Here is a 26,725-nt window from a genome sequence, read left to right on the forward strand (position 1 = left end):
CCATGGGCCCAACACTTATCGGGCCTAAATGGATCTTTGGGCTTGCATTGGTTTTTTAATTTTTTTTTGTTGGGTCAGAGGCTTGCATGGTTTAATTGCTTGTTTTGCATGCTGATTGCTCAGGGCCCTTAATTAAAAAAGAATTAAGCAACAAGTTATTTTGTCTACCTTTCCTATCCAAATGAAAAATAATATATAAATCAACGTATCAACATCGGTATCTTTCAAAGTGACAAGCACGGGAACTTTATCGAAAACTAAGGCTGATTGCATTTCGCGAAAAAAATGAGTGATTTGAAAAATATATTCCTAAAAATGGTCGTTTATATCGCTTGTGGAAATTAATGAACGACTAAAGTAATTTTCAAACGTAAATTGTTGTCGATAATGAAAATTTTTATCATTACATAATTATTTCAATCGATACAAATGATCATTTTTGTAAAAATAATTTATAAATCACTCATTTTTCATGAAACAAACAGAGCCTAAAAACTGAATCTCTATTCGGCTAACTTTACATTCTAATCAAAGAAACAAGGACAAAATCAAAGAATTTGAGCATCCATCATGCCACGAACTGCCTCCTCTCTTTCCTTTATCATTTTCATGGGCCACACAAATTCCACAAGGCCCATCTCCATTTAATGGACTGGACTCTTGGGCCTCACCTCAATGCCTTCAACCACAAGCCCACCCTTCAGCTGATAGCCCTTCACTTGCTTCAAGCTCATCTTCACCTCCCCATCCCCATCCCCATCACCATCACCAACCTCGCCAATGAAGAACTCTCCAAGCTCAACCTCCATCCAACCATCCTCTCTCTCGCCCGGTGCTTTACCGCCTCGGCTATCGCGTTCCGTCTCCCAATGCTTCCTAAGCATCTCAGACCGGTTCGCGTACAACAAGCTCTCGAGGCAGCGTTTCCTCTGGTCGGGACATTGCAGACGAGCCGTGCCGGGTCGAACCCAGTTCCCCATCTCGACCGACGTCTCGAAGGGCATCAGGTCGAGCCCGAAAGCGCTGTCGGAGACCTTGAAGATAAGGTGCGCCCCGTAGAGTGTGTGTGGCGATAGGGCTTTGGTTTCGATACTCCCTTCGATTTCTATCCGGTCGATTGTTCTAAGCTCGGCCACCTCTTTGAACCTGCTAGAGAAGATAGGAGCAAAAATTATAAGAACAAGCATTGTCAATTGTCATCCGAGTTAGACTTTTTTTTTTTTTTTTCCTCTGGTCAAACCATGACCGATGAATTTTTCAAACTCTCTCTGTCGAGGTAAAAAGCATTGCCATCAACATCAGAGTCCAGGCTCTGACCTCATCATGCAGTGATCTGTTTGAAGATCAAGAGATTCAAGACGACAAGAAAATAAAAATGGAAGAACGGAGATTCAAAATCTTGCCTTGACTCAGGCAGGGTTTTCCAGATCCAATGTGTGGGATCATCGCTCCACTTTATGGAGAGCTCTCTTGCTGATAATATGAACGACACCGTTCCGGCTGATCTCTCCAACTTGAAGCTCTGAGGGGGGGCAAAGAAACATCAGATATCATTTCAAAGGCATGACTTTTTATCATAACCAAGAAACAACTCGTCGTGTGGGAATTCTCACCTTTCTGCCGCCATCTACGAGAAGAGGGCGGTCGCAGAGCCGAAGGAAGAGCTCCTTCTTCGAAGAGAACTCGACTGGAGCAGCCGAACCAGAGATGATGCCGGCGTGATTAGGCGGCAAGAATCGCGCCCAGAGGACGTCGGACTCGGCCGCCGACAGGAACGTGGAGGACACGAGGGAGAGCCGGCATGCCTCGGCCGGAGACGTGAAGGAAAGGATCATCGAAACGCAGCTTTCTGGCAAGGCATCCATGCCGGTCCGCACCGACATTCCCATGGAGGAGAAGAATTCAGCCGGAAACAGAAAGAGGTTTAACTTAGCACCTAGCTGAGATCGTCGGAGTGCGTTCTCAAATGCTCCTCTTTTCAGGTTCGGTTTGCTGTTATTAAATACGCGAGAGGTTCGTGTGGATCAGGGAAAGACAGGTCACGTCATCAGAGGTCAACGGCTGCGACAGATGTGAACCTTCGCAGGTCATCAACGCCCCCACAACGTGTTTTTTCCACGAGGTAAAAAGTTACGGCAGAGAATATTATTATTATATTTATGGTGATAATAATGAAAAATAACACAATAATCCTTAAATTTTGATCCAATATATAATATGATCTTTAAATTTTTAATTGATTAATATGGTCTTTGAACTTTAACCCAATATATAATGTATTCCCTAAACTTTCAATTTGTTCAATGTGATTTTCGAAACTTTTATAGCATATTCAACTTAATCCCCGAACAATAAGAAAATATCCAATACCGTTCCTAAACTCAAATCAATGGAAAAACTATATTTAACAGCTTTTTATAATTCATAGACTAAGTTGAATATATTATAAAAGTTCGGAAATCATAATGAATAAATTAAAAGTTCATATTGCAAAGCTATATTAATCAAATTATAAATTCAAATATCACGTTACACGCTCAATTAAAATTTAGGAACAATTTGCCTCGTTATCCCGACGGCAGCGGCGACAAGAGAAAGAATAACGCGTGACGGAGTAAGGTAAGTTCGGGGAGGTACAAGAAAAGCAAATTTCGCAATAAATTAAAGAATTTAGGAGGGTCAGGCTGTCGGGCTTTGCTCTTCCTAGGAAGGTTAAAAAAGTTATTTTAGTCTCAAAAAAATATTATTTTGGAAGACTAGGACTTATCATCTCATTTTCACACTTGGCAAAGCTGTCTGAAAACACGCATTTAAGAATAATACACCCAAAAAAACAAGTTTTTGACTGATAAAGGCCAATAAGATAGTCTAACTAATAAAGGTGAAACATAGTTTGACAAGCAAGGCACAAGTAAGATCAATTATGAAATGTATTTAGGTACGAATAAAATAATCATAAGTATAAATTAAAGTTGGTTGATAAAAAATTTAGAAAGTATAATCTTTTGACTATAAATTAATAAGTCAAAAGTTTGGATAGATAAGATCGTAAATTTCGATAATTTTTTTAAATCTAATTTAATTGATCGAAAAATTTGGAGATGCACACAAATGACGATATTTTCATAAATGTAGATAGATTAGACAGCGAATTGTAAAGCATAATTAATTCGATGATCTCACGGATACATCCGGTCTTTCGAGTTCGTGTGGATTCATCATTTGAAGTGTATGAACTCGTTCGACTCTCGTCTATCTACAGCATATATTATGCTATGCTTGTTCATTTTTTTTAAATATGTAGAATGTACATTTGCATCGTGAAATCATTCAAGATCGCTCACAATTATACAACATGACCACAGTTATACCAACCGAACGCATCATATCAACTACCGAACGCTTGACTACTTAATTGCATTTATTATACTAATGGCTGAGTTGTAGCTATGCTGTCATGCGATTGAGTGGTCCCGAACACCCAAAAATTGTGGAAAATTGTCCAAAAAACCCTAAATTTAGTGTACGGCGGTCAATTAAGCTATAAACCATTACTTGTACCAATTTAGCCCTAAACCTTTTAACGATTTGTCAATTTAGTCGTAAACCTTTTGTCGATCTATCAATGTAGTCTTTTCGGCCAATTACCAAAATAATACATTTAGGATCAAATTGACAAAACTCCAAAAAGCTTATGACTAAATTGACACGGTTAAAATGTCCATGACTAAATTAGCAAATCATCAAAAATTTTAAAATTAATTGGCATAATTGAAATGTTTAGGACCGCATTGGCCGCCGTATAATATACGTAAGACTTTTTGGACAATTACCTCCCTAAAAACTAGGAGGGGATAGCTTCTTAAAAGTTACTAATTACCATAGCTGCGAGTTACTTGCTAGTTAATGCTTTATAAATATCACGATACGATTTAGTTTGCAGAGCCGAAAAAGGGTATTGAACAGCCTCTCGATCGATCGCTCCCACGAAATAATATTCGACTAGTAAGAGTTTTTCTTCTTCTTTTAGTTTAAGCGAAGAGACGAAAGTGGTGTAGATGTGGAAACCGTGTGAAGGAAGGAGTAGACCCCGTGCACGTAGCACGGTGTTTTTGACCGGCTGAATGTGCATGTGCACGCAAGCCATGAAATCACGTAAAGTTGTATGAACGCACGATTATTTTAACGTTGGGCGGAATTGTTGAGAAAGCTATTATTATTATTATTATTATTATTATTATTATTATATGGTTTTTGAATTTTCTAGAAATGGGCTACGAGAAGAATTTTTGTTTTCTTTTTTTTTTTTGTCAGAACGATAAGAAATTGAAAGGCAAATGAAAACCATCACCTCGGGAAAGGGGGAGCAATTCTTTAACGAGTACATCGACTGTTGAATCATGTGATTTTAAACGTGGAATTTTTCGTGATTAAACAGTCGAGAGGGATCGAGCTCGTATGTGTAGATAACTCACGTTATGAATTTATTGCGCGGATGCGATTTCGGTCCACAATTTTTAAATTTTGTCGGTTTAGTCCTAAAATTTCACGAGAAATTCCAATACAGTTTATCCAGTCAATTTTCACAGAAAATAACGTGAGTGCAGTGTACCACGTAGGTCAGCCATAAATAATTAGATCATTATGTCGGCAATTTTCAACGTAAATTGAAAAAAAGGATTATAGTTGAATTTCGCATAAAAATTAAAAAATGAATTGATATTAGTAAAATAGATTTAGGATTGATCTGTCAACTTTTCCCAAGAAGATTGGTCTCATATTCGGCCTGATAAAATAGAAGCTGAGGAGTAGTCTTTAGCCACATGTGTTCCGTTGACTCGGAACGAATCGAATGTACGTGTGCTGGACTGCTCGTGGGTATGTAGTGACTACGCAACGCATGGAGATTGGAGGTCAGTCGCTCGCGACCATTGGAAACTGTCGATTTGATCAATGTCCAACTTTATGCATAGGAAAGAGAGAAAGGAGATAGTTGAAGAAGCTATATTTTTGTTTTTTTTTTTTTTTTTTGTGGGATCAGAAGTTGGAGAAGCTATTTCAACATATGGAAATGTGGTGAAACCGAAAGACATAAATTAGGATATTAGAGAGAGAAGAAGCTAAATCGAAGTACGAGATAGTTCGGAAGTTAATTTATCGAGATTTCCTAGAGAAGCATATATGTGGTTGGAGGACGATGCTTGTTGTTCTTCCAATGTCTCTATAGTTTCGCTTCTCTATCTTCCGAAAAATAACAAGATCTCTGAGAGCAGGAAACGCGAGCAGAATATCAATAAAATGAGACCCTTTGCGCATTTATTATTACATCGATGATATGGTTATGAATTCGGTTACGTGTTGTAGCATGTGTGCCGTCTCTCCAACGATCAATGCAAAGAAAAATTTTGAAAAACGACAATAGATCTAATAATAGTAATATAAAAATTATTTTAACCAAGTTCCGTGTGTTGGGTGTCTTATTAAGTTTAATTATGGTTCTACGTCGTCAAACAAGCGAGAATCGAGCGCCGAAAGGAGTAAAATCTGATTTTTTTTGCTTCGTTTTCGTGAAAAGCATTTTAGGAAAAATATTTTTCTCATTTTCTGGCGTTTGGATCACTTAGGAAAACAAGTCAGCAAAAAAAGTTTTATTACAAGAACTTAAATTCAAGAAAATGATTTAAAGAGGAAATCATTTTAAAAAATATGACTAGGTATCGGCGCTTTGACTAAAAACTCTGCACTTGGATACATGAATCCCAACGCTCTAGGCCGTGTTCAAGACCTCGCCCACCACGCTCGGGTCCATCAAAGTCGGGCTTGGTATTATCAAGGTCGGGCCTCGAACCCCAACACCCATGGGTTGCTAACTTCCAAGCCAGGCACTGGGGACCGAAGCCTCACCTCTATGGACCGGGGCATGGTTGCCAATGTCCCGAGCCCGACCTTGATGAACCATGGTTCGGGGTCCGGCCTCGTTTAACCCGTGCTCTGGCGTCAAGATCCTAGTTTCGGGCATTGGGTTCCTAGGCCTAGGTCCTACCGAGGCTCGTCCTATATGGGTAGGGACATTAGGGAGCTGTGCACGGGCATTGAGTTCTCAAACTCGGTTTCGATGGATCCAAGATCGGTGCTCGTACTTGTGCCCATGAGTCGAGGATCCGAGGTCGAGAGCCCGATGCCCGTGATCGATTCCTCGGATACTCATGTGCAAATTACTACGCCCGAATAATAAATGTCTATTTAGGAACAAGATTTTCCTTAGTAAATAATGAAAAATATTTGTTTAAATTCATTTTCAGATATCAACCAAATACTAAAAAATAGTCATTTCTTGAAAAATGTTTTTTTGTAATTTTTTTTAAATATACCATATTTTCACGAATCAAACGAAGCATTTAAATATTTTGTCTTTCAAAATCGGACTTCAAAATCCTCTTATCTCATAACTATTGAAGTTTTTCTTTGTCAAAATGCACGAAAGCTTTAAACGATAATATTTGTTTATCATTGTCATGTTTGACCATTTTCACTTCTTTTTTTCATTGACATACACTATTTGACGAACAAAAAACTACATTAGCCTGTTGTTTTGTCAGAATCTTCTATTATGCGTTGACTTGGATAATGGACTTATCATCTTCTTGATGCCGACATTTACACTGCCACCCAAGTTGGAACGGTTCGACCAAAAAAAAAAAAAAAAAGTTGGAACGGCCTATCACATTAGTCCATCTCAGCATTATTAGTATATTTGAGGAGATGGAGAGGTTCCTCGGACAAAAAATTAGAATGCCCACTTGACATTCGAAATAAAACGACATCGTGGGGAATCTAGGGGTCATTATGTAGTAATTTTGGTTCTATAGAGAGAACATATCAAGGGCAAAAAAAAAACATTAGGTTAGTAAAATTCAAAACTCCACTTTTGTCTTCTTAATTTATTTTACTCAAACGCTTGCAGCGGGTTATAAATAAATAAAAAAAATAAAAGCATTTTATGCATATGTTTGGACACATCAATTTCGACAAAAGAATATCAGAAGTGTTAAAGTTTATTTGCGGTGCTCACTTTAATGCCAATTTTTTTTCAGATTACTATGATTAATTTTTTTGAAAAACGATTATTTGAGTGCCAAATCCAATTTGCTTGGCCGAAAATTCAACGTGGCATGCTTTTATTAATAATTCAAGCCTACATGGCTCTTCGAAGATTCCAGTCAGCAATAAAAAAGCTAAAAGTTTTTAAAATATCAATAATTAAAAAATAAGCTAAAAAATTAATTTAAAAAAGGGGGCTTGTAGTGGCGAGGGCTTGCACAGCCCTCGCCGCCACCGAGCGCCGGCCCCCACTAAGGTCGACACGAATCTCCAACCACCGGCCAAGGCCCAACGATCCTCACCAACCATTGGTGATGGTGGAAGGGCAGCGGCAAGGGTTGTGCAAGTCTCATTTTTCTATTTTTTTTAGCTTATTTTAAAATTTAATTTAGTTTTTTTTAAAAAATTAGCTTATTTTTAAGTTTAATTGTCCATGAGGACTGAATTTTTTTAAAAAAAATTACCATGTAGACTATTTTTTAAATAAATTTGCCCCATAATATTAAAATTTTGAAAATAAATGTCACGTGATCGCCTTGATCGGAATCTCTAGCCGTTAACACTTACGTGATCGTTTTTTCTCCGATTTGGCACTTAAGTAAGTCTGCGAAAAATTTTACCACCAAAAGTGAGTGTCGTACGTAAATTTTGACATTTCTAGTGTTATTTTGCCCATTAATTTCTCTGGTGCCTTTTGTTTTAATGAAAAGGAAAAGTATGCTCGGCGATATGCTTCGCTAAATCCTTGCCCTTTTGAAGTTGAAATTGTGATAAAAGCGGGACGATTTTGGGTCAAAATGAAGATTAGCCGTCGGAAATTTGATGTTGAGAATGGACGTAGGTGGATTTTGGGGGATAAAACAGGGGTAGAGATTTAGTAAAAGCGTGACTGTTGTAGCGCGGACATCAATCAAGTTCAATAGTTTTCGATCAGCTGGTGAGAGATTTATTCACTCTATCATGTTAAAAAACACTAAAATAAACGAACGCCATCTTCAACAATTAATTTTCCTTTATCTTTTTCGCTGTTCTATGAAATAGCTTTATGGCTGTTCCCATCAAATTAACAAATCAATTCGCGTTTCGATCCAAAGAGCACAAGGATCAAATTGCACAAAATTGAAGTTCGGGGGATAGATTTGAAATTCATGCGTCCGGATTATTTTTAGTATTGTCTCGAGATAAATAAATAAAGGGAAAATTTCTAAATGAGGGCTCGAAGTACTCATTTTCTCAAAAAAATGGCTCGAAATAATAAATGCATGAAGTGCCATATTTATTTTAAAGAAGGGCTTAAAGTGGATATTAATTCAAATAAAGGCGTGAGGTGGTCATATTAGTGTAAAAAAAGGCATGGTCCCCGATAATGGCGGTATTTTTGTCATTTATTTTGATTTTTTTTCTCTTTTCTATTCTTTTGAAAAAAAATGGAAATACAGGCGGGAGGGCGGCCTACCCTCCCGCCTGTGGCCGATGACCCTCGCCCTCTCCCGGTTCTTGCGAGGGCCAGCAGGTGGCCTGTGTTGTTTTTTTGTTGTTGTCAAATTTTAACTTAATTTAACTAAAACTTAGATCAAAATGGTGTTTTAATAAAAATGCCATTTTGATCGATTGGCGAGGTCAGACTCTTATTTGAATTGATCATGGACACTTCAAATATTTATTTGAGACGATTTTAACCTTTTGAACCCTTATTTAATTACTTTAAATTCTTATTTAAAATAATATCAATTTCGAAACATTATTTGAAATTTCCCCGTAAATAAACACAGAAAATCTCAATAGCCCTGGTTTTTTTGGCGCCTTATCTTTGGTCAACCCCACCGAGAAGCCATCGGAGCAATCTTCGCTCTCTCTGAATCCATGGCGTCAGTCAACGGACTCAAACCCGCAGTCCTCCAATCCTCCTACTTCTTCAACCCTTCATCTCCCTCGTCACTTCCCATCACCGCGCCCAAAACCCCCAAGCTCTCACGCTCTTTTAGCTCCGTCTCCTCGACCGTTATTCACCATCGCCAGGACCCCACCACGACCGTGTCTCGAAGGTTGTTGCTTCCTTCAGTTTCGGGCATTTGGGAGGCTCTCACCGGAGGAGGAGGAGGAGGAGGCAACAATGCGCGCGAAGCGGTTCTCGCTGTTCGACGGGGAATGCTGCTCTTCAGACAGGTTTTCCATTTTCAATGCTGGGTTCTTGTGTTTTCCAATAATGTCTCTGTTTCGGCATGCTTGCTCTGTTCGACGTTGCATAGCACAGTGGTAGTGGATATCATAGGTTGATTAGGGCGTTGGCATAGTGATTTCTCACTATATGCTGTCGTCTGAAGGGCTTAATCTTTCTTTGATTTCCTGTAGGGTGACGTCGTTGGTTCTTTGCTAGAATTTGATAAAGCGATAGAGCTGGATCCTCGTCAAAAGGCATGTAAGTTGGTCGAATTTCGTGAAAAGTGCTCTGCAAGTTTTACTTGCTAATGTCATGATGTTTTTGTGCATAACTGGAGTACTTCCTTCGGTGTATTTAGATCTTTGGCAAAGAGGGCTGTCACTTTACTATCTCGATAGGTAATAAATGATACTTTATCGGCTTGTGTGTTTTGTTTGCGTACTTACTGATCCTGGTCCACCTATTACCTCTGCCCGTGAATGCTTGTCGAAGTAGTTTTTCGCTAATACACTTGGAATTCCTGTGCCCTTCAGTTTTCATGTGATCTCTCTCAATTTCTGTTCTATTTTCTCCCACCATCTTTGTGGAAATTCAAATGAGGCTAATGGTGCTTGTTGAATTTAGGACGTAAGAATAGTCTGATTCTTAGTTTCTGTTTACTTCTTATAAAGGTTCGAAGGAGGTGCGGAGCAGTTCAGAATAGATGTTGCGCAAAATCCAAATGACACGGAGGAGTCAATATGGTGCTTTCTTTCTGAGGCTCAACTGTATGGAGTGGATGAAGCAAGGAAAAGATTTCTTGAAGTAAGTGCCTTTTCTTGGTCCAGCAAGTGTAGTAAAATCGTGATGTTGAAAAGGTGCTGCATAAGCTAACTCTTCCAGTGGGCCTGACTAAGAATGTTACTCGTCATTGATAGTTTAGCTATTGCATTGAATTTTGGGTGTTTGACCTCATGCTTTCAGATTGGGTGTACAAAAAACATGCTTATGGTACCTCTTGCAATATTATAGTGGCTTTCTACTTGCTTTTACTTTTCTGGAAAAGTAATTCCCACACAACAAATGTACAATAAAACTCTATATATGATTGTAGGTGGGGAAGGATCCACGACCTGTAATGCGGGAGGCATATAACCTTTTTAAAGACGGGGGAGATCCAGAAAAGGTGCTCGAGTCGAATTTCTTTTTACGGAACTGAAATTATTTGCCTAAGATTTTAGGATGTTTTGATTGCATCTCTTTGCTTCTTTGGAAAGATCTATGCGGAAACAGTTACTCTCTTTCTGTTTCTTTAGCTTCTTTGTTGAATTTAGGAATATGCCTTTCAGAGGATCTCCTGTACGAACACTGTTTGTCCTTTCCCCTTGACATTTTATTTAACTCAATCTTGGCTTCTATAATTTCTAAAGATTTGGTTTCTGTTTCTCAGGGATAAATTGGTGTGGAGATTTTCTCTAATTCTGGTTGATAGCCGAGGTCCTGTATATCTTAGTTCCTTTGCTCATTTCTGAGGGGCTTGAACTGATGTTATGAGATAATCAAGATTCTACCTTCTTTTAGGACCTAGTATTGTCTAAATTTGTGAGGGTTAAAGATTATCAATTGGTGAGCACTCTGGTTATTCTATTGCATGCTTCCGAGCTCTTCCACTTATTGGAATGGTGTATGCACATGTTCTTTCCGGATCTTCTTTATAGTATTCCCTAATTAGATCTTTTGATACTGAATGTCCTGAACGGAAAGTTGGAACTTACTGTTGCCTCTATCTGAAAATAAATGCAGAGTCAGTTGAAGTCGCAGAAGCAGAATTGAAGTTGATGCTTGAAACTACTAAAATGTACCTGCTTGGAGGGCTGAACCAGATAATTGAAAAAATAAAGAAAAAATTGTTGAAACTAACTCTGACATTTCTCAGTTCAATTGCTAAGTGAGTTTAGGAGAATGAGTGGACATTGAAATCTTTTACTGTTACCTAATAGAATAACATTCTCCAATCTTTTCAAAACGTGCATGCTCTCATGTGTTTGTTATTTTCTCATGTTACGTGGAAGTCATATTACTCCGCCTGTTGCAATTCGAAATTAACTTCTTCACGACCGCTTGCTGCTGATAAGTCCATAGCAAAATGGGAGTGTTTATAGATGGAATAGGGACCAGGGGGTATAATTTAAGCCAGGCGAGAAAATATTATGTGATCCTTAGTGCCTTTTGCAGTCATACCTGATGCCTTCAAGCAGTAACATTTCTTCGCGAAATTCATCTTAGTTATTTGATTCTGTTGTAGCTTGTCGCTGGATTTCTGAACGGACGGGACAGTGAGTACTTCTATGCTTCTTTGTATGCTGGCCTTTACTATGAAGCTGAGGTTTGCTCTCAACTCGTGGAATCTTTATGCAATTAGTTGGTCCTCAACCTTTAGAGGAAGACCCTCTTTCGCGAAAATATCATCACGCTTTTGCTTTAAGAGGTTCTTGGATCACCACTAAATCACTAGCCGAATACTCCAGCTGTTCATCTTCTCTTATGCAACTGAAATCATGAAAATGCTTTGACATTACAGAACAAGCCAGAAGGGGCTAAACATTATATCATTGCTGCGTGTCAGTCCCCTTATGGAGAAAGGTAAGATTGGAAGATATGCAGTTTGATAATTGATTTGTGACAAATCCATCAGAATATCAAACTCGCTTGTGGCTTGTTTCAGGTCAGATGATTACATGGCTTCGCTGGCCAAGGTACACTGTCTTTGCAGAGATTGGAGTTCCACTTAAACATCGCATTGCCGAGGGTCAGTTAGAATGAGTTAGAAGCTTGCATATCTGATTTTTGGGCGCTCAGCTTTACTGGTACATGCGAGTATTTAGTAGTACAAAGATTAACTTATTTAACTATTCATCATACCTTCTACGATTCTTCTCCTCATTTTTATTTGAATGGGAGATTGCTTAGTTGTCATGACTACCTCAAGCTTGGATCTTTGGAGAGTCTGACAAGCTTATTTAGCGGACTCAGTTATCGCTGGAGAAATGATCACATGTGTGTCCAAAGCTTCCTTTCCAAATTGAGCTAGGCAATCTGATGATAACTATGAGAATGATGCCTTATATTGCCCAAATATTCTTAGCATATTATGACGTCATTTACGAAAGAGCCGTCCATGTCACATAAATGCTACATCGGCACCCTGCACATGAAAACCTAAATTGGCTGATTTTCTTTGCTCTTAATGCGATGAGTTGGAATCTTCATTGTCAATAAAGCTTATCTTGTTTGGCTTTGGAGTACCATTCGATCTTTTCTCAAACGTCAAGTTAGAAAAAGTCAAATTATCAAAGTTAAACGGCTTAATACATATAAAGTTTGATGGAAACAAGTAATATGACGAACAAGCACCGAGCTTCCCCTCTGTTGAATTAAGTTGGTGTCAATATATGCCTCTATCGTGTCAAACTTCCCATTGGTGCATAACAGCGATCTTACTTGTTTTACCTTGCAGCATCCTCTAAAGGAGCTTTGTTCCAAGATGTTCGACAAAAGTCTCCAGGGTAATTGTCCTCAGAGTGCCGCATGCACATGGCTCTTACTAAGTCTTTTCACAATTTTTATTCGCACGAGCGGGTCGAAGCAGCCATGCATAGACAAAACTTCTGATGCTGGACAGAGCAAGAGTTGCATGTGTCTTGACCTGTTATCCTATTGGAGTTGGGGAGTACAAAAGCATCCTCCAACCAACAGAGGTCTTTGGTAGATTCTCTTGATAACTTGTGCTGATTAATGACCCTGCAGTGGTTGGTTTAATATAATAGCAGCCATCTTTGTTATTTTAAGAGGCAGCAATCATTTGCTTTTGCAGCATATTCTCAGCTCCAAGCACCGAAAAAACCAGGATATTCTTGAAATGATCCTGGGACAGATATGCTGAGATGGACTTCCCATTTTGAGGGGTGGGTTGGGTTGAAATGACCGAAATAGCCCCTTTTTGGAAAATTGACTTTGAGGGGCCTACTTGATTTGACCCTTTCATTGAACTTACACAAGCAGTACAGTGCTTGAAATTTTGCTGTAGACAATCATCGACTTCACCTGTTTTCTCAAGGCAACGTTGGACATTGCTTGTAAGCAAACCACATTGTTTTGGGACCAATTTTGGGCTTTTGCCCCCAAAAACCCAAAGGCTTTGGGGGGAATTTGAGGATTGGGGGAGGGGTAGAGTTGTACTTTCACTGGGCTGTCAGTTGGGACAGCGTGGGGGTTCCGAGTCTTCTGACTAGATGCGAATAAAATATACGGAATCAAAACTCATTCCAGTTTACGTCTCGCTTTGTCTATTCGCCATAAAAAGTTACCGCATGAATGTCGCGGGTGATCGGACCTTCTGTGGAACCCCATTGCTCTCTCGACACGTGTCCGCATCTCGCCTAGCCCTGCGTTTCGGTTGGCCCAACGACCTAGTTTTCACCAAAATCCCGAGTCACCGCAGGTAACGCTATCACACACCATCGCCACCTCCTCCCTGCAAAAATAGCGCCTTCTCTGCAAACTATAAAAACTGCCAACGTCGTCCTCCCAACCTCCCTTTCTCCCACACTCCAACTCCCGCAAAAAGCTCTCTCTCGCTCGCTCGCGCGCTCCCTCCCTCTCTCTCTGCCAGCGCGCGCAAGTGATTGAAAGGGACATGCGAAGCTGAATCGGCGGTGACTCGATCAGAATCGTTTGATCAATGTTGACGGAGAGACTCATCGGCGAAGGACTGTCGGAGGCGGGCGGGGGCAGGGGCGGGATCCCTCGTGCCTCGTCGCAGCGGCAATGCCTCGACTCGGAATGGATTTTCGACGAGCTGCCGGCGGCCACCATCGTCTCCGTCTCGCGGCCCGAGACCGGCGAGTTCAGCCCCATGCTCCTCTCCTACACAATCGAATTGCAGTACAAACAGGTAATCCTTTCCATCGAATCTTTGTTAATATTGCGGATTGGAAATCTGGAACGACTTTGTTCCGTAGCGGTCGAGCTTTTGTCTGTAGTCCCTTCTCGTTTCGCGATTTTTGGCTCTGGAGAATGTGGAGGATGAGGTCATGTATTCGAAGACGATGCATTTTTCGGGGAAAATTATGAAAGAACGATCACATTTGATGCGTCATGTGTTTCAGCTGTTTGCGTCCATGATGTTTTCCTTCGAGATTGAGTTAGGTCTAAAATTGTAAACATTGGTGAAGATGCTAATTTAGTTTTTATGTACCTTATTCATCCATGTGGTGTTACTAGATTTTGCAATCTTTGCATGTGTCCTCTACCAAAGTTCAATTTAATTGGATGCATGTTTCAGGGAATGTAACAGCTTCAAGTAATTTGCGCATTTGCTTAGTGCTAACTTTGCTAACTTGTAGATTTTAGGAATGAGAATTGAGAACTTGAGGAATGCAGCATTGGAGTGATTAAAAGATGTGTGTATAGTTGCCACGATTGGATGCCCGCCCGCCCTGGAAATGGATATTGATTTGCAAAGGCCACTTTATTGTAACTGTTGGATGCAGACTGTTGAAGGAGAAATCCTGAGTTACAGGAGGACCATTGATGTACTTATATCAATTCCAAGCTAATTTTATTAACCAAACAAAAAAGTCAGATTCTGTTGCTTATTTAATAATACATTAGACATATATGATGATTGAGAGAATTATGCCCAGTTTGATTCAAAATTGTCCTTGCAGTTTAAATGGCATTTATGGAAGAAAGCATCACAAGTTCTCTATCTACATTTCGCCCTGAAGAAGCGTGCTCTTATTGAGGAATTTTATGAGAAGCAAGAACAGGTGCTCAATTACATCATTAGTCTTCTTCTATTTCCCTTATCTTTTGTTCTGTTTTGTTAGATTATGTCCAAGGCTTATTATTACCCTTTTGATCTGTCAAATTCTAATTAAAAGATTCTTTTGCAAGGTTAAAGAATGGCTTCAAAGCTTAGGCATCGTAGACCAGATGGCTGTGGTGCCAGATGATGATGAACCCGATGATGGAGCTGTACCTCTAAATACTGAAGAGAGGTCTAAAGCAAGGTGAGCCATTCTGCTCTTGCATCTTATCACCATTCCCTTGCATTGGAAATCTTGGTCCTTACAACATAGTTTGATACATAGGGATGTTCCGTCAAAAGCTGTTTTGCCTATCATACGCCCATCACTGGGGAGGCAGCAGACAGTTTCAGACAGTGCAAAGGTGGCCATGCAGAATTATTTGAACCACTTTCTGGGGAACTTGGATATCGTAAATTCTCGAGAGGTGAGCAGATTACCATATCCGCAGTTATATTACTGAACGCCAATGTGTAACTGTTCTTTCTATGTCCTTTCCTTTTGCAATGCATAATTGCTTGAGTTGGAGTGGTCGAGAAGAATTGGCATTGTTTAGTGCAGATGATTACAACTCTCTATTTTTTTCATATTGCATCAGGAAGCTCTTCATTTTTGTTTCCCAAAATATCTTTGTACACTAATCTTATTTAGCATATATATGAATTTATTCGATATTTAATTTTTTCACAGATCATACTATGTAACCAAAATAAAAGCTGAAAAGTATGCCCTCCTGCATTGTATTGACTCTTCCTACCATATATTGCGTCATGCTTTTCTGAATTTTTTCAGGTTTGCAAATTTTTGGAGGTCTCCAAGTTGTCATTTTTGTCGGAGTATGGTCCAAAGTTGAAAGAAGGTTATGTAATGGTGAAGCATTTACCGCAACTCTCAAAGGACAACACAGAAATAAGTTGCTGGCCTTGTCAGTGGTTTGGCTGTTGCAGCAACTGGCAAAAGGTATTTAATTCCTTAAATTTGAAACTTAGGTGGTTCAGTTTTGTCTTTGAGATGATATCTCAGATTGATCTTTTTATCTATTTTTGGAGGGTCATTGGATATTTATTGAACTATTCAACACTTACTAGACCTTCAAAATGTCTGTGACCTGTGCTTGATTACAACTAAACTATAAGTTTTTTATGTTATGGTCAAGTGTCTTGGCTCACAGAATAGAAACAGCAGTTGAGTTGCCTTTCGTTCTGATTTGGTGTTGCCTTCTGTTTTGTGATCTCTTATTCATGTACAGTCTTTTCTCGATAAATATAAGTTCAATTAAATATGTTCGCTTTGTAGTAGTGTCATGAATTTTACAAAATACCTATATGATAAGAAAGCAGAAGATTACCAATGAAAATTTGTTGCAAAAGGTCAACATTCAGATGCTCCATTAATCTACTTTATTTTATTATCAATTTATATTGCTAATGGACTTGGGTAATTTGGAGCTCTTGCAATTTTTAGGTCTACATTTTTATGCCTTTTCTTGCTGTTGTCCATGCAATTAGACTATTTCACTCTCTTTTTGCATACTTCACGTGAAATCATTGTCTCATCTGATTGTTGTAGGTGTGGGCTGTTCTAAAACCTGGATTTTTGGCATTTCTGGAAGATCCACTTGACACAGAACCCTTGGATATACTCGTCTTTGATGTACTACCAGTCACTCGAGGAAAGGAAAGTTCTGATACAAAAGGAAGTTCTTGGTTATCCTTGGCTGATCAGACAAATGAACGAAATCCTCTATACTATGGTTTCAAGGTAAAGTAGGAATTTGCAGCTTTCTTTTGTTTGTGGAAAATCTGGCCTGGGAAGTACACCAGGCCAAGAAATTTTTATCAGTCTTATTTGTTTCACACAGTTGTGTTCACGCGCATGAGCGCGCGTGTGAGTGAGAGAGAGAGAGAGAGAGGAGGAGAGAGATTGTGTGCTTGGATACGTCCATATGTATATGGCACCATGGATAAATCAAGAAGCTCAAACCAGCTATTGTATGGGCGTTGACAAGATAAATTAGTTTGGTAGAAGTTTACTGTCCACTTTTCCAGTTTCCAGGTCCATTCTGAGCTGAATGAGGGAGTCTAGTACGCTCCATTTAGACCATATATACAATACCTTTACCAATCCAAAATTATGTCACTTCCAGATGGAGGTAGTTAATAAATGAATGCAGAAAGATAGATATTATCAAATTGTCATTCTGCTTCAGTAAAACTTCACCTAGCGGCATTGATGAAACTAAGAGCACATATCTACCAGATGGATAATTTTACTTTTTCACTTTTTTTAGTATATGAGATTTTTCTGTTGCAGTGAGACACATATTATGGGCAGGTTGATTGCATCTAGAGGGTTGCCATTGTAATCATCGTCAGTTTTTTACATCTCCTAATAATGTTACAAGTGATTATTGGGCTTTTGTTGCTTTTTTATTGTTTTCTGGCAATTATATATTATATTTACAAGGGTTTTGAAACATCAAAAGGTTTCATGTGGAAATCGGTCCATAAACTTACGGACAACGAGTTCCGGTAAAGTCAGAGGTTGGATTTCTGCCATTAATGATGCTGCTCTAAAGCCTCCAGAAGGTTGGTGTCATCCCCATTCCTATGGTTCCTTTGCTCCTCCTAGGGGTCTAAATGAAGATGGAAGTCAGGTTCAGCGGTTTATAGATGGGGATGCAGCTTTTGAAGCGGTTGCTTCTGCAATAGAGGATGCTAAGTCTGAGGTTGTTCATTTCGTCATACATAGCTTTAACAGACTAGAATTTTCATCTTCTTATGCTGAAATGATAAGGTACATATTTGCAGATATTCATTACTGGGTGGTGGCTTTGCCCTGAATTGTATCTGAGACGTCCTTTCGACAAACATCCTTCCTCCAGGCTCGATACATTACTAGAAGCAAAGGCTAAGCAAGGAGTTCAGGTGAAGATGCAGAAAAACCTGTCCTCTGTCATAACTCATTCTCTTGCGGTTTTGGCTTTTCTTCACCTTTTAGTGAGATTTTTTTAACGTTACTTTATATCTCCATACGAAGTATTTCATCTTCTATGGATCCAACTCTATCCCCAAAAGAGTATCTCGAAATTGAATTGATTGTGCTATCATCTTTTCAGATTATTTTTTTGGTTTTCCCTTTTTGTCCACATTTTGTGTTTGGGAGTCCATAATATCAGATTCACCACGAATAGTGGGAAAGAGCTAGACTAGATAGTTTCAATATTTCTCTCGGAGTTCTTAAATATATATTCTATCTTTTCTTTTTTCACATGAATAGTAGGTTTTTAAGCCATGTTTACCGCTAATGTTGGTTCCATAAGCTCAAATAATTTCACATCTACTTTCATTTGGTTTAATAAGTAGCCCATCTATTTACCAAAAAAAATAAAAATAAAATAAGTAGCCCATCTGTATCAAACAGCAGAGGCCAGATATAAGGCCTTTGCCTCTTACCTCTATATGACGTAGACAGATACTTCTCCTTGCTTGTTGTCCTTCTCTCAGATTACCTGTTACTACTCTCAATAGACCACCTAGTAATTCTCTCTCTTGATCCTGCAGATTTACGTCCTTCTTTATAAGGAGGTGTCTATTGCTTTAAAAATCAACAGCATGTACAGTAAAAAGAAGCTCCTTGACATCCATGAGAATGTGAAGGTGCTGCGATATCCTGATCACTTGTCTACTGGAGTTTATCTATGGTAAGCAATTGTGGATAGCTCATACTGATACAACTGCAGTTCAAACAGATGATGAATAATCTTGTCCGGTCAGGTCACACCATGAAAAACTTGTCATTGTCGACTACCAAGTCTGCTTTCTTGGAGGACTAGATCTATGCTTTGGCCGTTATGACACCATTGATCATAAAGTGGGCGATTGCCCTGCTTCCATATGGCCGGGAAAGGATTATTACAATCCCAGGTACTCAGTTTTCTTTTTCCACTTTTTATTGGGTGAAATAAGCTACAGTATGAAATATGTTCAAATTGCGATTGGTTCAAGAAAGCAATAGATGAATCAGTAAGAAATTCATGATAAAAACCTAACACAAACAAGTTTATCGTTGCATCTTCCCATATGCTTATCTAATGGTAGTACTCTACTGATGTCTGGGTAGAGAATCTGAACCAGATTCCTGGGAAGACACAATGATGGATGAGCTGGAGCGAGAAAAATATCCCCGCATGCCATGGCATGATGTCCAATGTGCTCTCTGGGGGCCACCTTGCCGAGATGTTGCTAGGCACTTTGTCCAGCGCTGGAACCATGCCAAGGTCCCTTGATACTTTCACTCAACTTTATGGCACTCACTCCATGAATATATCATATAATTAAATCTTGTTCATTTTCCAGAGAAACAAAGCTCCAAATGAGCAGACAATCCCGTTACTCATGCCTCGCCATTATATGGTCCTTCCTCATTATATGGGAAGAAGCAGCGAGATTAACATCAAAAGTACAAATGCAGAAGAAAACCACCAAGGCCATAGCAGGCATAACTCCTTTTCCGCAGAGTCACCACTGGATGCTATCCCGTTACTTCTACCACAAGAAGCTGATCCGCAAAGCAGTTTTGATCTTGACCATAAGCCAAATGGCCCCCATGCACACCACGATCATCATCTCAAACCATCTGTGTCTTGTGAAGGTCTTTTACTTACTTTCCTGAAGTTCAAAGTTGACGATTCTGTTAAGGATACTCAGTTGAAGGGTTTTGTTGGTGACAGTTGATTGCCTCGATTGTGAAAGAGAAAATCTGCCCGAGGTTGCACAATTTAGCAGGAGACTTGTGGATGAGCAGCAGGAGGCTTCAGACGAGGGTGACAATGATTTGACAATTGGACATGGACAAGTTGGTCCACGTGTCAGTTGTCGATGTCAGGTAGACATTCATCATTGACCTTTTAAAATTCCAGAATTGTGGTTATTGCCTGAGTTTTAGGCATGATGCTAGCATTTCTATAAGGAAAACTCTTGCCATATGTAGGTTGTCAGGAGTGCAAGCCAATGGTCAGCGGGAACAAGCCAAACAGAAGAGAGTATTCACAAGGCTTGCTGTTCTCTTATCGAGAGAGCAGAGCACTTTGTTTACATAGAGGTAACGACCATAAAGTAACTGAGTATTTTCTATGATTTGACATCTTCTACAGGATCTGCAATGGATATACTTGTGATCCCCTGTTGTTTGGGCTTATTTTCTCATTCTTCTTTTGAAAGATAGACCATTTGAACTACAGATTTTTCTTCAAAATGTTTTGGAATCACTTGCAACTACTACCGCTATATTGAATTCTTTTGCCATGTAAAGAACCAAATTATGCTGCTAGTTAGGCATGGAGGGAAGGTGCTTTTCTTGGTCCTTCAACGGAAAAATTTGTGCGTTTATTGAAACATATGATGACAAGTCCATGTCCATTAACCATTGGTCGAATCATGTATTTTACGTAGTGTGCTCTGAAGCTGCGCCTAGCCTGGAGTGGGACATCCGTTTTTACATGCCATGTTTCATCTTTTAAAGATTTTGAAAGAGACGACCAACCAGAAAAATGAATGCTGCTGGTTTATGGCTTTAACTGACAGTGAGGAACCCAAGCAATACAGACTTTAGTTAGCCAGGAGATGAAACGATCAGACAATTAGGACATTTCTACAAAAAAATGGCCAAAATAAGCCTTCAGCCTCTGCAACAAAATGAGTTGTTTAACCTGAGGAGGTGGTCTCAACAATTATGTAATTTTATTTCTTGAACATTGAGATTCTTTCTTTCCTTGGATATGTGCGACTTAATTTTGCTCTTTTAATGTTAAAATGGCAACTCTTAGTGATGACTTGTTGCTTGCTTCCAGAATCAATTTTTCATATCAGGTCTTGCAAGGGATGAGACTATACAGAATCGTGTCCTTGACGCATTATACAAGCGCATTTTGCAAGCACACAAAGAGAGAACAAGTTTCCGTGTTATCATTGTCCTACCTCTTTTACCTGGCTTTCAGGTACTTATTTTTGGATTAGTTCTCTAATTAAGATGAACACGAGAGTGACCTTTCTTCCCTTAACGACACTCGATAACAGGGAGGCATTGATGATGGTGGAGCAGCTACAGTTAGAGCAATTATGCATTGGCAATATCGAACCATTAGCAGAGGAAAGACCTCGATATTGCACAATCTCAAAGAAGCGCTTGGTGATAAGACACAAGACTATATTTCCTTTTATGGTCTACGATCTTATGGTAGACTTTCTGATCGTGGCCCCGTGGCAACAAGTCAGGTATCTATTTGGAGCGTCTTGCTTATATCCATTATGAGGTCCTAGTTCTTATTCTAGTTGTCCCAAAAATTATTCTGTGGGCAGCACATAATGGCCATTAACTTATTGTCCTTGAACCAACAAGCAGTTACATATTAGGTAGATGATAGCTAGTTCAGAGAGGGTGTTGAGGTCCAATCGAAGGCGGTGTTACTTGATATAGTAATGTGTCCCATGAGAATGAGTTTTGAGTGTCGTTATTATCTTGAAGATATTGCTAAGTAGATGTTTCTAACCATTAGCCCAAACTTCGTAGAATGTCGATTTGTCTGACAGAATGAAGTTAAATTGTTTAAGTATGTTCTTGTGGATCGTTCGTTGCAGGTGTATGTGCACAGTAAAGTCATGATTATAGATGATCGGGTTTCCTTTATTGGATCCTCAAATATCAATGATAGGAGTTTACTAGGATCAAGAGACTCCGAGGTAATGTGCTAGCTCTATTTCACTCTTCAAGTTCTCCAATTCATTGCGCTTAGATTCTACAGTGCTTCTTCCATCTTGTTCTGCTTGGAGATTAATGATGCTGCTCTTCTCAGATTGGGGTAATAATTGAAGATAAGGAGTTTGTGGAGTCGTCTATTAATGGAGAGCCGTGGAAGGCGGGAAAGTTTTCTCATAGTCTCAGGTGTTCGCTATGGTCGGAACACTTAGGACTTCATCCTGGAGAGGTTTGTGATCCAAAACACATGATTAAGACTCTCGATGCTCTATACATTATATTGCAACGTTTTCCCTCAATTGACAATATTTTGCCTAGATCCTAGTATGCCAAGACCATCTATCTAATAGTGACTTCCGGCATACAATTCTCGCAGATCCACCAAATAGAGGATCCCGTTGCCGATGCAACGTACAGGGACTTGTGGTTGGCAACTGCAAAGGTACGGCAAGTTTGAGCAAAACACGTCTGGTCGCTGGTCCAGGTTGGACTTTGCAATGAATTGATTGTATCATCCTTCTGCAGGCGAACTCCAAAATTTATGACGATGTGTTTGCTTGCATCCCTAATGATAACATCCGGTCAAGGTATGATGCAGCCTGAGAGCCTTCTCCTCATTCCTTCCTCCTTAAGTCAAGCTTTCATTCGTCTAACATTAACCGTGCCACAGAGCATCATTGAGACACAGCATGGCCCACTGGAAAGACAAGGCCGGGCTCACCACCATCGATCTAGGAATAGCACCCGAGAAGCTGGAGAACACCAACGACAAAGATGCTAAAGAGACAGACCCGATGGAGAGACTGAAATCGGTCAGGGGACTTCTCGTCACCTTCCCACTGGAGTTCATGTGCCAAGAAGATCTGAGGCCGATGTTGATAGAGGGCGAGTTCTATGCATCGCCGCAAGTGTTTCATTAAAGCAACGAATCACAGTAGCTGTAGGACACGGAAACATTCGTATTCATACACACTCGATAGTTAGATCATGATAGGAGTCCACGCAATTGTATAGGAAATTACAAAAGCCAAAAAACAAAAAAAAAAAATGGAGGGAAGGAAAAAGATGGGGGAGCGTACACTAACATGGAGTCGGAGTCGGAGACGACGAGTCTAACCAAATGCCGCATTGGCTGTGATTCAAAGCTTTGTACCAATAGCAACTAACTTATTCAATTCTTTTCGATTAAAAATGCACAAGATTGAGAGTTTGTGCATCTGTATAAACTATTGACTCCCATTGAACATGAGATTGCCATTGCTGCTTATGAGGCCCACTTCCTGTTCTTCTCTCAAATTCTGTTCTTGATCTTCATCTCGGGGGACATAACCTGAGAGAGAGGCCCAGCCACAAGGAGGGCCATCGTATGGGTGATGGGCCCAGAGGCCCGGATTGATGGTGGGCCTGGAGGCCCAGTCACAAGGGCTCTCGGATTGATGGTGGGCCGAGAGCCCAGTCGCATCTGCCCGCCCTGCAAGTGTAAACCGGGAATGATTTGGGCCGCTGTTCGACGTCATTGACTAGATCCGAGAGGGAGAGAGCACCGAGCGTCATTTCTGCCGCGCGAAGATGGCGTCTTCGGGCTCCGCCGTCGAATCCGGAGCTCCGGTTTCGCTGAAGGACCTCCGTCCGCCTTCTCCGCTCTTCGCCGACGGGGCTTCTCTTCGCGTCCTCGGCAAGTACGCTGTCATGTCCTCCTCCTCCTTAATCTATTGAAGCGTGAATCGGTGTGCATTTCTCTCCCCCGTCATTTTCGTCCATGTACTCGGCATTTTCATTCCCCATTGCTCCCCTGGTTTCGCTTTTGGCGAGGGGATATTTGGCACGAGAAACCCTAACAGACGTAGAATCTCTGACAATGGTGCCCGTGGGATCTAGGGTTTGCATATTGGTAGTTCTTCTCCATTGGTCCAGGTTCGATGATGTGGCTGTAAAGCCGGGCTCCGGAGTGACGGCTCTCATATACTTGGAGAACTAGACTAGAGTTCCGAATTTGTCGTCAACATTCCATTGTTTGGAATTTCGATCGTGTTAGATTCCGCGGGCTTCGCTGGTGATGAACTTCCAATGTTTGTGATGGCCCCTAAAAAAAAAAAATGTTGACTGATGCTGCATTGCACATGGCAAGGCCTGTAATGAGCTTGGATTAGACACTTTCCTGGGTATTGATTTTGTCTCGATTACTTGTGAATGTGGCTGATCCTATTTTGAACCGGGATGAAGCGATCGTCCCTGACCTTTTAGGAATCAAAAGGGGTCCAGCCGATGCAAGGTCGGGGAAATGCTTTTGGATCAGTTGTCCGTTTGTTGTCCTTCATTTATCGGTAGTTCCTACCGGAGAATCGTCTAGACATTGTCGATTGGATTGTATGCCGTCAATCATCTGCGCATCTTTTGCTTCTATTGTTCACCAGTTTCTCCTTTCGGAAAGTTGTGGTGGTTTATCGGGGGACTGATATCTGCTTTTCACTTGAGGTTACAAGAGTATTCCGTGGAGACGACGGTAGCGATTATTGTTGATAGAGATGCTAGTCTGAAGATAGACACGCAGCATCTGAGGGACCTTAGCTTTCGTGTTGGCTCGATCTACCAGTTCATCGGCGAACTCCGGATTCAACCTGATAATGAGGTGAGATCTTTCATTGTTATGATTTGAGCTTTGCCGGCAAATGGGTGAGAGCGGGTTGTGCATGATGGTATTGGCGTCCAGGTTAAAATGTTTTATTGCTTTTCAGGCGTTGTTGCAGGCACGAGTGGGTAGGAACGTCGACGGCCTTGACCTAGACCTGTACCATCAGTCTTTGCAGCTTGTTAGACAGTTTCAGGTTGAACGCACGAGGTATCGATCAACTTGACACGCGTTGTTACTGAGAGGATCTTCAGAAGTTATTTCGGGAAAGATACAAAGGCAAACAACCCCGAGGCTATTCCAAGACTCCTTGGCATCGTCGACAGAGACGGCGGTTGGGATTATGTTAGTGCGCGGACCGATTAATTCGTTGTAAGTGATGGAAGCTGGAAGTGACGGTGATCTAAACCGAACAACATGGAGGATGAATTTTGCTGCTGAACGCGGGTTGTTCTTATTGTTGCCACATTGAATCGTTGTGTGTAAATGGGCTTACAGCTTCCCCGCTTACCCCCTCTGATCTTCTTGAGGTAGGCATTAGCATGCCAAGAAACGACTTCGGTAGGGAGACACGACCAAGAAGATGATGACCAAATGAGTGAAAATTCAGACAACTAATCTGCGGAAAATTCTTTAACTCAAACAAGCATGCTCTATTTGCGAATCAGTTTTCGATGAAGCGGCCCGGTTGCAAACAAACCTTTAATCTTGGGTTTGCCGTAGCATGTCCCAAGAGGGTATATTCATTTGAATCTATGTCGGGCGGGGAGGGGGGCACTACACGAACCTTTAAACCCGGTTGTACGAGTCAGGGCGTGAGTGCCTAGAGTGGCACAAACCTACACAACTCCCTCATCTAAATCTGATTTACTACACAACCCAATCCCCCCACCAGATTCGGATCCACCGAGCGATCCCGTCGTCGTCCTTCCAATTAGGCTCGGTGCGATGAGGGCGCCTAAGGGGGGTCGCTGTCGGCAGATCGCACACCGCGCGCCAAATCCTTAGCTAGCTTTCTCGGTGAGATTACATGAGATTTCAACGCCCATCTCGATTGGCTGTTCCCATCATACATTGAAGTCTTCAATGTCGTCCTGACCTTAGGAGATTGGTGGGGGGTGGGCCGTTAGGCAGTGCCAGTGCCAGTGCTCGTGCTCGGAGGAGATGGAAGTACTTCCATTTTCTCGCACCTAATCGTGGAAAATAAAGCTGATCGTTCGCTGTCGCTTCCGGTGCACCGCCCCACATGGGATTGTTGGCCAGGATTACGTGTCGGAACTTCATTGGCCGTTCGTCTTGACTTGTTCCCTCCGCGACCGTGAGTGGCTTGACGCCCTTTGGGCCCCATCTGAAGACGCCACCTTTCGCACCGACTTTCGTCGACCGGCGACCATCGTGTGGTCGTGGTTGGCTACAATCTTCTTCTTCTCCTCTCTCTCTCTCTCTCTCTCTCTCTCTCTCTCTCTCACAGTTGTTTTTGGCTTTTCCAATTTTCTTTATTTTTGTTTTAAATTGGTGTGTATACCAAGAAAAAAAAATGAACCGGTACATCTGTATTAAATTTATTTCCAAAATAATTTTTGGGTGATCAAAAACTTCAAACCAACACACTTGTGATAAATTCACCATAGTTTAATTTTTGGATTGCTGAAATTCTCAAAACACTACACTTATGACAATTTCACCTCAAACTTATGCTGATTTTCACGTGGACTTCCATGTCAATTGAGTTCTTGTCGCGTGTCATCTAGTTCAGCGATCTCACCGTAAAATTTGATGAAAGCTTATTGTATAATAAATACGATATGAGTGTATCGGTTTGAAATTTTTTATGACCTAAAAATTAATTAAGGTACATTTATCACGAATATATCACTTTGTGATTTTTTCGTGATATTAATTTTTTTAATTTTTTTTTTGAAAGTACTTGACTTGGATCAGATTCGTGAATCACACGCGATTGGGACACACACACGCACACGGAGCACGGTGTCTTCATTCCGAGTTCACATTTTGAAAAAGGCTGACCCCCAGCTGCTGGATGTTGACGACGCTTGCTCCTCTACGGCTGTGGGGGAGGAGAGGGACGCTAAAATTCCTATTTCACCCTCTCAGATTCATGCCAGGACGGAGCGTAATCTTATCAAGGGCGAGTCGGCACCCTTCTCACCGCCCCGGTCGCGACCCGATCCCCGATCCAAGCTCGATCCCTCCGAACCCACATCGGCG

The 26,725-nt window shown here is 40.8% G+C and overlaps 4 protein-coding genes across 7 annotated transcripts; 3 read left to right on the plus strand and 1 right to left on the minus strand.

Annotated features, from left to right (window-relative positions):
• Nucleotides 1-473: 473 nt before the first annotated feature.
• LOC115752827 (F-box protein PP2-B15-like) lies at nt 474-1,978 on the minus strand. Of its 2 annotated transcripts, none has more exons than XM_030691214.2 (3): nt 1,614-1,978; nt 1,404-1,522; nt 474-1,146 (listed from the first exon to the last, which is right to left on the minus strand). In XM_030691214.2, exons 1-3 carry the CDS (start codon nt 1,887-1,889, stop codon nt 645-647), a joined length of 897 nt encoding a protein of 298 aa, XP_030547074.1. In that variant the 5' UTR covers nt 1,890-1,978; the 3' UTR covers nt 474-644. The 2 variants fall into 2 exon arrangements, with proteins under 2 accessions (XP_030547074.1, XP_048132879.1); XM_048276922.1 differs by having other exon boundaries at nt 474-1,149.
• Nucleotides 1,979-8,897: 6,919 nt separating this feature from the next.
• Nucleotides 8,898-13,135, plus strand: LOC115752863. 3 transcript variants are annotated; one of them, XR_004016808.2, is made up of 9 exons: nt 8,898-9,267; nt 9,454-9,520; nt 9,621-9,660; nt 9,934-10,066; nt 10,356-10,427; nt 11,547-11,627; nt 11,823-11,884; nt 11,967-12,114; nt 12,759-13,135. XR_004016808.2 is itself a non-coding variant. In XM_030691264.1 (8 exons), exons 1-8 carry the CDS (start codon nt 8,965-8,967, stop codon nt 12,031-12,033), a joined length of 825 nt encoding a protein of 274 aa, XP_030547124.1. In that variant the 5' UTR covers nt 8,898-8,964; the 3' UTR covers nt 12,034-12,309. The 3 variants fall into 3 exon arrangements, 1 of the variants encoding a protein (XP_030547124.1); XR_004016806.2 differs by having other exon boundaries at nt 12,756-13,134; XM_030691264.1 differs by lacking the exon at nt 12,759-13,135 and having other exon boundaries at nt 11,967-12,309.
• A 353-nt stretch (nt 13,136-13,488) lies between these two features.
• Nucleotides 13,489-23,042, plus strand: LOC115752834 (phospholipase D zeta 1-like). The gene is given in 21 exon segments (XM_048281440.1): nt 13,489-14,195; nt 14,971-15,072; nt 15,200-15,315; nt 15,397-15,538; nt 15,904-16,071; nt 16,681-16,872; nt 17,597-17,839; nt 17,922-18,038; nt 18,675-18,814; nt 18,888-19,037; nt 19,234-19,390; nt 19,470-19,841; nt 19,843-19,998; nt 20,104-20,214; nt 20,963-21,109; nt 21,189-21,386; nt 21,750-21,851; nt 21,965-22,096; nt 22,244-22,309; nt 22,393-22,454; nt 22,538-23,042. Coding segments are annotated over 21 exon segments (3,336 nt in total). The 5' UTR covers nt 13,489-13,982; the 3' UTR covers nt 22,788-23,042.
• A 346-nt stretch (nt 23,043-23,388) lies between these two features.
• On the plus strand, nt 23,389-25,013 carry LOC115752864 (CST complex subunit TEN1). Its single transcript, XM_030691266.2, has 3 exons — nt 23,389-23,546; nt 24,343-24,496; nt 24,603-25,013. Exons 1-3 carry the CDS (start codon nt 23,437-23,439, stop codon nt 24,720-24,722), a joined length of 384 nt encoding a protein of 127 aa, XP_030547126.1. The 5' UTR covers nt 23,389-23,436; the 3' UTR covers nt 24,723-25,013.
• The last annotated feature ends 1,712 nt before the right edge of the window (nt 25,014-26,725 follow it).

The sequence above is a fragment of the Rhodamnia argentea genome, chromosome 1 (genome assembly GCF_020921035.1).
Source record: "Rhodamnia argentea isolate NSW1041297 chromosome 1, ASM2092103v1, whole genome shotgun sequence".
NCBI lineage: Eukaryota > Viridiplantae > Streptophyta > Magnoliopsida > Myrtales > Myrtaceae > Rhodamnia > Rhodamnia argentea.